Source organism: Petromyzon marinus, unplaced genomic scaffold (assembly GCF_048934315.1).
Source record: "Petromyzon marinus isolate PM22_M1 ecotype Great Lakes invasive population unplaced genomic scaffold, UKy_Petmar_22M1.pri1.0 PM_G_Scaffold_72, whole genome shotgun sequence".
Classification (NCBI taxonomy): Eukaryota; Metazoa; Chordata; class Hyperoartia; order Petromyzontiformes; family Petromyzontidae; genus Petromyzon; species Petromyzon marinus.
In genome coordinates this window covers 883,324-895,000 of record NW_027423027.1, presented here as the reverse complement: position 1 = coordinate 895,000, position 11,677 = coordinate 883,324, and the positions used below count along the sequence as shown (strand labels likewise).

Here is an 11,677-nt window from a genome sequence, read left to right as displayed (position 1 = left end):
GTGTGTGTGTACGTGTGTGTGTGTACGTGTGTGTGTGTACATGTGTGTACGTGTGTGTACGTGTGTGTGTGTGTGTGTACGTGTGTGTGTGTGTGTACTAGTGTGTGTGTGTGTGTACGTGTGTGTGTGTACGTGTGTGTATGTGTGTGTGTGTACATGTGTATGTCTGTGTGTGTACGTGTGTGTGTGTGTACATGTGTGTGTGTGTGTGTACGTGTGTGTGTGTGTACGTGTGTGTGTGTACGTGTGTGTGTACGTGTGTGTGTGTGTACGTGTGTGTGTGTGTACGTGTGTGTGTGTACATGTGTGTGTGTGTACGTGTGTGTGTGTGTACGTGTGTGTACGTCTGTGTGTGTACGTGTGTGTGTGTGTACATGTGTGTGTGTGTGTACGTGTGTGTGTGTGTACGTGTGGGTGTACGTGTATGTGTGTGTGTACATGTGTGTGTGTGTACGTGTGTGTGTGTGTGTACGTCTGTGTGTATGTGTACGTGTGTGTGTACATGTGTGTGTGTGTGTACGTGTGTGTGTGTGTACGTGTGTGTGTGTACGTGTGTGTGTGTACGTGTGTGTGTACGTGTGTGTACGTGTGTGTACGTGTGTGTGTGTGTACGTGTGTGTGTGTACTAGTGTGTGTGTGTGTGTGTACTAGTGTGTGTGTGTGTACGTGTGTGTATGTGTGTGTGTGTACATGTGTATGTCTGTGTGTGTACGTGTGTGTGTGTGTACATGTGTGTATGTGTGTACGTGTGTACGTGTGTGTGTGTGTGTACGTGTGTGTGTGTGTACGTGTGTGTGTACGTGTGTGTGTGTGTACGTGTGTGTGTGTACGTGTGTGTGTGTGTGTGTACGTGTGTGTGTGTACATGTGTGTGTGTACGTGTGTGTGTGTGTGTGTACGTGTGTGTACGTCTGTGTGTGTACATGTGTGTGTGTGTGTACATGTGTGTGTATGGCAAAACAACCCCCTACCTCCTCGCGGTGCCGGACGGGCAACTCTGTCGTGGACAGCGCTGTGGGGGGAGATCCAATTTTGATTGGCTCCTCCCCTCATGGCATATGTGTCCACCACAGGGGCTAAACGGGGGCTCTGGACGGGTGCGAGGGGCTGGTAACCCCTCCACCTTCAATTAATTACCACGAAACCACGAATTAAACTGAAATATGTAACAACTAAGCTTGTGCCGGAGGCCCCGGGGGGCCAGGCGTCTATGACGTCTCCTGGCCAAACCCCAATTGGCGGAGCCAGGAGATTAAATACCTACCCTCGGGGCTACTCCAGAAACAACGAAAAGCCACTACGGGTGGCCACGTGGAATGTTCGAACGCTCACTGCAGAGGAGAGGCTGCCACTCCTCTGTCGGGAGCTGGACCGGTACCGCCTGGATCTATGCGGCATTCAGGAGGTCTGGTGGACCGGCTCTGGCTCCTGCCACCATGAGGGGTGGACAGTCCTCTACTCGGGGCAGCAGACTGCCAAACAACAGGGTGTGGGTCTTCTTTTGAACAAAAGAATGAAGGGGGCGTGGGAGCGTGGCGGTGAGGTGTGGGAAGCTGTAAGCCCCAGGCTACTTTGGGCTCGCCTTCCCATCAACCGGAGGCGAGGAATGGTGGTCGTGGTTACTTATGCCCCCACCGAAGATGAACATCCGTGGAGGGATGCAGGCAAAGCCGATGAGTCAGATGCCTTCTATGACCTCCTGTCACAGGTGCTGGCTAAAGTGGCCCCTCGGGATAGAGTCATCATGTTGGGTGACTTCAATGCCCGAGTTGGTCATGATACTGGCACCTGGTCTGGAGTGATTGGAGGGCATGGGCCAGATCAGCTCAATAACAACGGTAGGAGGCTGCTAGATTTTTGTGCAGCCCATGGGCTTGTAATTACCAACACGCTGTTCCGGCATCGGCGCATCCACACAACATCATGGATGCATGCCGGGTCCAAGCAAGAACATCTGCTGGACTACATAGTGACGGACCAGCGAATGCGAGCCCATGTCCTTGACACCAGGACCTACCGTGGAGCTGATCTGCCCTCTGACCATCGACTAGTCATCTGTAAGATGCGCCTGCCATTCTTCCACTCCGGTGGTGGGTGTACACCCAGGACCCCATTCCAACCTAAAGTGGCCTGGTCTCAGTTATCTGATGAAAGTTGCAAGCGAGAATTTCATCATCGCTTGCGGCTGGGATTGGCATCGTCCCCGACTCCTCCTGATGTCGAGGGTAAATGGGCGAGGTTTAGGACTGTGACTCATGCAGCTGCAATGGCTGCTCTGGGTACGCGGTCCAGACCTCCCCAGACACCCAGGATGACAGAGGAGTTGTTCAGGATGGTTGAGAAAAAGCGACAGGCCCACTGTCATCGGCTACAGAATCCCACGTCAGAGAATGAGGAGGCTTACCGCAGCCTTCGCTCGGAGGTTCGGAGAGCCGTGAGGCGCTGCAAGGATGGGTGGTGGTCGCGGGTTGCTGGGGAGATGGAGTCTGCCTCAGTGGCCCGTGATCACAAATCTCTATTTAACTCCATCAAAAAAGTAACCTGCAGCGCCACACCTATTACCATCATTAGGGGAAAAAACGGTGATCCAATTTCCGACCCCCAGGAACAGGTTCGCAGATTTGCTGAGCATTTCTGTGAGGTCCTGGGGGAGGGAAAATCCCTCAGCCAGGAAACCATCGTGGCACAAAGTGAGTATGACCCTGCTGAGGCTGCGGTGCCTCAAATATTGGATGAAGTCACCCCCTGTGAGTGGCTGGCTGAGGTGCCATCTGCTGAGGAAGTATTGAAGGCGATCCGGAGTCTGAGACCAGGAAAGGCAGCGGGCAGAGATGATCTCCCAAGCGAAATGCTGAGGGAGGGTGGCGTTTGTGCACAGACTGCCCTACATGACATCATAACAACAGTCTGGACCACTGGACGGGTTCCGCAGGATTGGAAGGATGCCCTGGTGGTCCCCCTTTTTAAGAAGGGGGACCGCACAGACTGTAACAATTACAGGGGCATCTCACTCCTCAGTGTGCCGGGAAAGGTCCTGGCAAGGATTATTCAGCATCGCCTTGCCAGGCACGCTGAGGAGAGGCTTGCGGAGCCCCAATGCGGTTTCAGGAAAGGGCGGTCCTGCACAGATGGCATATTTTCTGTCCGTCTGCTACAGCAGAGGTGTAGGGAATTCCAACAAGACCTACATCTCTGCTTTATTGACCTGGTCAAGGCCTATGATACCATCAGTAGGCCTGGGCTCTGGGTCGTTCTTCGTGCTTTTGGAGTACCTGACCCTCTGCTCACGATCATTAAGGACCTTCATGATGGTGAGCGGGCCCGGGTAAAACTACGTGGCCGGGAGTCAGAGCCATTCCCTGTACATCTTGGGGTGCGACAGGGATGTCCTCTGGCTCCCACATTATTTAACATCTATTTTGACCACGTAGTTCGTGAAGCCTTCAATAGCTGTACCGGGGGAATCTCCATATGGTACAGATATAATGGGAGGCTAATCGATGCCCGGGTGCGGTCAAGGGATGGCTCCCTATTGCTCAACCACGTTATGTATGCTGATGATTTGGTAATAGCTGCTCAGTCAGAGGAGGAGTTGGAGACGCTGCTGCTGAGACTGGAGCGTGCCACTAAGAGGTGGGGCCTTACCATCAGCCCCACCAAAACTAAGCACCTGCCTGGGTATTTTGTACCATCGGACACTCCACCCCCACAACTCCCAATCGGTGATGGGGCAGTTGTGGAGAGAGTGGAGAGTTTCCCATACCTGGGCAGTGTGCTTATGACTGGCTCCAGTTTAACAGCAGAGGTCTCACTCCGAATCAGTCGAGCGGCAATATCTTTTCATCGGTTGCGTAACTCTGTGTGGAAGCTACCTGGTCTGTCGCTCCGCACTAAGCTTCAGGTCTTCTCGGCCACGGTCATTCCCTCCCTTCTCTACGCTTGCGAAACGTGGACCCCCCTAATGGAGCATCTTCGCCGGTTAGAAACATTTAGGCTGGCCTGCCTACGATCCATCCTGGGTTTAACCAGACTGGATTGTGTGAGGAGCTCACAAATCCTTGAAAGATCTGGGCAGGGTCCCATCGGTGAGCTCCTCCGGCAGGCAAGGCTGCGATGGCTGGGTCATGTAGCCCGCATGCCCAGCCACCGCATGCCGAAACAGCTTTTGTTTGGCCGGATTGAGGGGGCTAAGCGGGCGCGGCACGGGCTAGAGAAGAGATGGAGTGATGTGGTACAGGAGGACGTGGAGCTGAGTGGACTTGCCAATGACTGGTACCAGCGGTGTCAAGATCGGCCTCTGTGGAGGAGGCTCGTGAAGGATGCTACTGGGCAGTTGGAGGCAGTCGCCCTCCAACAACAACGGAGGGCGGAGGAGCGACGCTCACAACAGCGAGCGGAGCGCCGGGTGGCTAAAGCACAGCAGGTTGGCACAGTAGGGGGCACAGGTGGTGCATCAGCCAGTCATCTCAGTCAGTCGACCCGTGGCACCTGGGTCTGCCCCGTGACCTCCTGCCAGCGGGCGTTCGACACTTCACGTGGCCTCAGGGTGCACATAGCCTGGCACAAGCGTCGTGGTGACGTCACCGCCACTTAGTGGCGAATGGCGGTTGTTGTTGTACATGTGTGTGTGTGTGTACGTGTGTGTGTGTGTGTACGTGTGTGTGTGTACATGTGTGTGTGTGTACGTGTGTGTGTGTGTACATGTGTGTGTGTGTACATGTGTATGTCTGTGTGTGTACGTGTGTGTGTGTGTACATGTGTGTGTGTGTGTACGTGTGTGTGTGTGTGTACGTGTGTGTGTGTACGTGTGTGTGTGTGTGTACGTGTGTGTGTGTGTACGTGTGTGTGTGTGTGTGTACATGTGTATGTCTGTGTGTGTACGTGTGTGTGTGTGTGTACATGTGTGTGTGTGTGTGTGTATGTGTGTGTGTGTACGTGTGTGTGTGTGTGTACATGTGTGTGTGTGTGTACGTGTGTGTACATGTGTATGTCTGTGTGTGTACGTGTGTGTGTGTGTACATGTGTGTGTGTGTGTGTACGTGTGTGTGTACGTGTGTGTGTGTACGTGTGTGTGTACGTGTGTGTGTGTGTGTACGTGTCTGTGTGTGTACATGTGTGTGTGTACGTGTGTGTGTGTACGTGTGTGTGTACGTGTGTGTACGTGTGTGTGTGTGTACGTGTGTGTGTGTACGTGTGTGTGTGTACGTGTGTGTGTGTACATGTGTGTGTGTGTGTACGTGTGTGTGTGTACGTGTGTGTGTGTGTGTACGTGTGTGTGTGTACGTGTGTGTGTGTGTGTACGTGTGTGTACGTGTGTGTGTGTACGTGTGTGTACGTGTACGTGTGTGTGTGTACGTGTGTGTGTGTGTGTACGTGTGTGTGTGTGTACGTGTGTGTGTGTGTGTACGTGTGTGTATGTGTGTGTGTGTGTACGTGTGTGTGTGTGTACGTGTGTGTGTACGTGTGTGTGTGTGTACATGTGTGTGTGTGTACGTGTGTGTGTGTGTACGTGTGTGTGTGTGTACGTGTGTGTGTGTGTACGTGTGTGTGTACGTGTGTGTGTGTGTACATGTGTGTGTGTGTACGTGTGTGTGTACGTGTGTGTACGTCTGTTTGTATGTGTACGTGTGTGTGTACATGTGTGTGTGTGTACGTGTGTGTGTGTGTACATGTGTACGTGTGTGTGTGTGTACGTGTGTGTGTGTACGTGTGTGTGTACGTGTGTGTACGTGTGTGTGTGTGTACGTGTGTGTGTGTGTACGTGTGTGTGTACGTGTGTGTACGTGTGTGTGTACGTGTGTGTGTGTGTACTAGTGTGTGTGTGTGTACGTGTGTGTGTACGTGTGTGTGTGTGTACATGTGTGTGTGTGTACGTGTGTGTGTGTGTGTACGTGTGTGTACGTCTGTGTGTGTACGTGTGTGTGTGTGTGTACATGTGTGTGTGTGTGTGTGTGTGTACGTGTGTGTGTGTGTGTACGTGTGTGTGTACGTGTGTGTGTGTGTGTGTACATGTGTGTGTGTATGTGTGTGTGTGTACATGTGTGTGTGTGTACGTGTGTGTGTGTGTACATGTGTGTGTGTGTACATGTGTATCTCTGTGTGTGTACGTGTGTGTGTGTGTACATGTGTGTGTGTGTGCACGTGTGTGTGTGTGTACGTGTGTGTGTGTACGTGTGTGTGTGTGTACGTGTGTGTGTGTGTACGTGTGTGTGTGTGTACATGTGTATGTCTGTGTGTGTACGTGTGTGTGTGTGTACATGTGTGTGTGTGTGTACGTGTGTGTGTGTGTACGTGTGTGTGTGTGTGTGTACATGTGTGTGTGTGTGTACGTGTGTGTACATGTGTATGTCTGTGTGTGTACGTGTGTGTGTGTACATGTGTGTGTGTGTGTGTACGTGTGTGTGTACGTGTGTGTGTGTACGTGTGTGTGTACGTGTGTGTGTGTGTGTACGTGTCTGTGTGTGTACATGTGTGTGTGTGTGTGTACGTGTGTGTACGTGTGTGTACGTGTGTGTGTGTGTACGTGTGTGTGTGTACGTGTGTGTGTGTACGTGTGTGTGTGTACATGTGTGTGTGTGTGTGTGTACGTGTGTGTGTGTACGTGTGTGTGTGTGTGTACGTGTGTGTGTGTACGTGTGTGTGTGTGTGTGTACGTGTGTGTACGTGTGTGTGTGTACGTGTGTGTACGTGTGTGTGTGTACGTGTGTGTGTGTACGTGTGTGTGTGTGTACGTGTGTGTGTGTGTACGTGTGTGTATGTGTGTGTGTGTACGTGTGTGTGTGTACGTGTGTGTGTACGTGTGTGTGTGTGTACATGTGTGTGTGTGTACGTGTGTGTGTGTGTGTACGTGTGTGTGTGTGTGTGTACGTGTGTGTGTGTGTACGTGTGTGTGTACGTGTGTGTGTGTGTACATGTGTGTGTGTGTACGTGTGTGTGTACGTGTGTGTACGTCTGTGTGTATGTGTACGTGTGTGTGTACATGTGTGTGTGTCTGTACGTGTGTGTGTGTACATGTGTACGTGTGTGTGTGTACGTGTGTGTGTGTACGTGTGTGTGTACGTGTGTGTACGTGTGTGTACGTGTGTGTGTGTGTGTACGTGTGTGTGTGTGTACTAGTGTGTGTGTGTACGTGTGTGTGTACGTGTGTGTGTGTGTACATGTGTGTGTGTGTGTACGTGTGTGTGTGTGTACTAGTGTGTGTGTGTACGTGTGTGTGTACGTGTGTGTGTGTGTACATGTGTGTGTGTGTGTATGTGTGTGTGTGTGTGTGTACGTGTGTGTACGTCTGTGTGTGTACGTGTGTGTGTGTGTGTGTACATGTGTGTGTGTACGTGTGTGTGTACGTGTGTGTGTGTGTGTACGTGTGTGTGTACGTGTGTGTGTGTGTGTACATGTGTGTGTGTGTGTATGTGTGTGTGTGTACATGTGTGTGTGTGTACGTGTGTGTGTGTGTACATGTGTGTGTGTGTACATGTGTATGTCCTTGTGTGTACGTGTGTGTGTGTGTACATGTGTGTGTGTGTGTGTACGTGTGTGTGTGTGTACGTGTGTGTGTGTACGTGTGTGTGTGTGTACGTGTGTGTGTGTGTACGTGTGTGTGTGTGTACATGTGTATGTCTGTGTGTGTACGTGTGTGTGTGTGTGTACATGTGTGTGTGTGTGTACGTGTGTGTGTGTGTGTACGTGTGTGTGTGTGTGTACATGTGTGTGTGTGTGTACGTGTGTGTACATGTGTATGTCTGTGTGTGTACGTGTGTGTGTGTGTACATGTGTGTGTGTGTGTGTGTACGTGTGTGTGTACGTGTGTGTGTGTACGTGTGTGTGTACGTGTGTGTGTGTACGTGTCTGTGTGTGTACATGTGTGTGTGTGTGTGTGTACGTGTGTGTACGTGTGTGTGTGTACGTGTGTGTGTGTACGTGTGTGTGTGTACGTGTGTGTGTGTACGTGTGTGTGTGTACGTGTGTGTGTGTGTGTGTACGTTTGTGTGTGTGTGTACGTGTGTGTGTGTACGTGTGTGTGTGTGTGTGTACGTGTGTGTGTGTACGTGTGTGTACGTGTACGTGTGTGTGTGTACGTGTGTGTGTGTGTGTACGTGTGTGTGTGTGTACGTGTGTGTGTGTGTGTACGTGTGTGTATGTGTGTGTGTACGTGTGTGTGTGTACGTGTGTGTGTACGTGTGTGTGTGTGTACATGTGTGTGTGTGTACGTGTGTGTGTGTGTGTACGTGTGTGTGTGTACGTGTGTGTGTGTGTACGTGTGTGTGTACGTGTGTGTGTGTGTACATGTGTGTGTGTACGTGTGTGTGTACGTGTGTGTGTGTGTACATGTGTGTGTGTACGTGTGTGTGTACGTGTGTGTACGTCTGTGTGTATGTGTACGTGTGTGTGTACATGTGTGTGTGTACGTGTGTGTGTGTACATGTGTACGTGTGTGTGTGTGTACGTGTGTGTGTACGTGTGTGTGTACGTGTGTGTGTGTGTACGTGTGTGTGTGTGTACGTGTGTGTGTACGTGTGTGTACGTGTGTGTACGTGTGTGTGTGTGTGTACGTGTGTGTGTGTGTACTAGTGTGTGTGTGTGTACGTGTGTGTGTACGTGTGTGTGTGTGTACATGTGTGTGTATGTGTGTGTACATGTGTGTGTACATGTGTGTGTGTGTGTACGTGTGTGTGTACGTGTGTGTGTGTGTACATGTGTGTGTGTGTATGTGTGTGTGTGTACATGTGTGTGTGTACATGTGTGTGTGTGTACGTGTGTGTGTGTACGTGTGTGTGTACGTGTGTGTGTGTACGTGTGTGTGTGTGTACGTGTGTGTGTGTACGTGTGTGTGTGTGTACGTGTGTGTGTGTGTGTAGAGACTGTCTACGGATTCGTTCGTCTGGGACTCTGTCTGGGACTCGGCCTCCGAAGACAGCGAAGACGACGACAACTTTCCAAGCACACAGACTCAGTGACACACACAGAGACACACAGAGACACATAGACACACACATAGACACACACATAGACACATAGACACACACAGAGAGACACAGACTCAGTGACACACACAGAGACACACACAGACACACATAGACACACACATAGACACACACAGAGAGACACACAGACACACACATAGACACATAGACTCAGTGACACACACACAGACACATAGACACACACAGACTCAGTGACACACACAGAGACACAGAGACACATAGACACACACATAGACACATAGACACACACAGACACATAGATACATAGACACACACAGACTCAGTGACACACACAGAGTCACACACAGACACATAGACACACACATAGACACACACAGAGAGATACAGACACATAGACACACACATAGACACATAGACACACACAGAGAGACACAGACTCATAGACACACAGAGAGACACACAGAGACACATAGACACACACAGAGACACACACAGAGAGACACAGACACATAGACACACACACAGACACATAGACACACACATAGACACATAGACACACACAGAGAGACACAGACACATAGACACACAGAGAGACACATAGACACACACATAGACACAGAGACACACACATAGACACATAGACACACAGAGACACACATAGACACACACAGACTCAGTGACACACACAGAGACACACACAGACACATAGACACACACATAGACACACACAGAGAGACACAGACACATAGACACACACACAGACACATAGACACACACATAGACACATAGACACACACAGAGAGACACAGACTCATAGACACACAGAGAGACACACAGAGACACATAGACACACACAGACACATAGACACATAGACGCACACAGACTCAGTGACACACACAGAGACACACACAGACACATAGACACACAGAGAGACACAGACACATAGACACACACACAGACACATAGACACACACATAGACACATAGACACACACAGAGAGACACAGACTCATAGACACACAGAGAGACACACAGAGACACATAGACACACACATAGACACATATACACACACAGAGAGACACAGACTCATAGACACACAGAGAGACACACAGAGACACATAGACACACACAGACACATAGACACATAGACACACACAGAGACACATAGACACACACAGACACATAGACACATAGACACACACAGACTCAGTGACACACACACGCAGAGACTCATAGACACATAGACAGACACATAGATACACACACAGACACACGTAGACACAGACACACACAGACTATGAACTATGAGTTAGACTGATGGCCTTAATCTAAGTTGTCTTGTTGTTATTATTAAAGTTGTTGTTATTAAAGTTGTTGTTGTTATTAAAGTTGTTGTTATTAAAGTTGTTGTTGTTATTAAAGTTGTTGTTGTTATTATTAAAGTTGTGGTTGTTATTAAAGTTGTTGTTGTTGTTGTTATTAAAGTTGTTGTTGTTATTAAAGTTGTTATTATTAAAGTTGTTGTTGACTTGCATCCCACTGGGAGTTTTTTTGCACAACAGCGTTGGTGGTGTAACGGTGATATTTTTTTCAGGAATATTTTTTGCCGGTTTAATTTTACCCCATGGATTTTCTGTTTTTTTTTACACAAAGTCACCACACACACACAAAGTAGTCACTTTAAGATAAAAAATTTTTTCTCTTGTTCGAGTTTTTGTTTAGTTTTTAAAGTAATTAAAGTTTGTGTGTTTGTTGGCGGCCGCACTCCGATTTTCAAGAGCCGCGTGGCTCTCGCTGGAGCTCTTACCCAAAAAATAAATCAATAAATAAAATCAATAAAAACTGAAAGTGGAACGACTTTGACGGGGCCAGCGAGGCCGCGAGGCGGGTCGCCGTCCAAGGTCGCCTCGGTTTTGTGTTCCGGGCGGTTTTTTTTTAGTTCCGGCCACCCGTTTATATTTCGCACAGCGCATAAGTCAGCCCCATCGCCCCCGTTACCCCGCCCCCTCCCAAATCGACGACGCGTCAGAGGCCAATCCGCGCGCGTTGGCCAATCCGCGCGCGCGGAGGCGTCGTTTCGCCCGGCTTCGCCCATGCGCTCTAGGAAATGTAAAAGGGTGGTTGGTGGGTGGCGGTTGGGTTCAATGATACGGCAGGGTTGGCTGCCGCCGTGTTTGTGTAATGTCGGGGTTTAGATTTTAAAATAAGTTACCAGAAGACAAAGACAACAACAACAACACGAATGTTCAGAGGTCTTTTTATCCTCCTTATCGCCTGCAACGATGGAGGACGACGCTTTCAGGTCAAACGTGAAGCTGTTTCCACGTCAATAACGAGGGGCTCGTCTTTAAGCCTCAAGCCGTGTTTGTGTGTGACACGTGTTTGTTGTGTTTTATATTTATATATATGTGTGTGTGTTGTGTTTTATATATGTGTGTGTGTTGTGTTTTATATATGTGTGTGTGTGTTGTGTTATATATATGTGTGTGTTGTGTTTTATATATATATGTGTGTGTTGTGATATATATGTGTGTGTGTTGTGTTATATATGTGTGTGTGTTGTGTTATATATATGTGTGTGTTGTGTTATATATGTGTGTGTTGTGTTATATATGTGTGTGTGTTGTGTTATATATATGTGTTTGTATGTGTTGTGTTTTATATATGTGTGTGTTATATATATGTGTGTGTTGTGTTTTATATGTGTGTGTGTTGTGTTATATATGTGTGTTGTG

The 11,677-nt window shown here is 49.2% G+C and overlaps 1 protein-coding gene across 2 annotated transcripts in view; it reads left to right on the top strand.

The window, feature by feature from the left end:
- The window catches only part of LOC142920530 (uncharacterized), a 74,436-nt gene extending 63,974 nt beyond the window's left edge, over positions 1–10,462 (top strand). For both annotated transcript variants that reach the window (XM_076062813.1, XM_076062814.1), the window contains one exon: positions 8,855–10,462. In XM_076062813.1, coding sequence (XP_075918928.1) covers positions 8,855–8,953 — 99 coding nt within the window. In that variant the 3' untranslated portion in view covers positions 8,954–10,462. The remainder of the gene's footprint in view (positions 1–8,854) is intronic.
- The last annotated feature ends 1,215 nt before the right edge of the window (positions 10,463–11,677 follow it).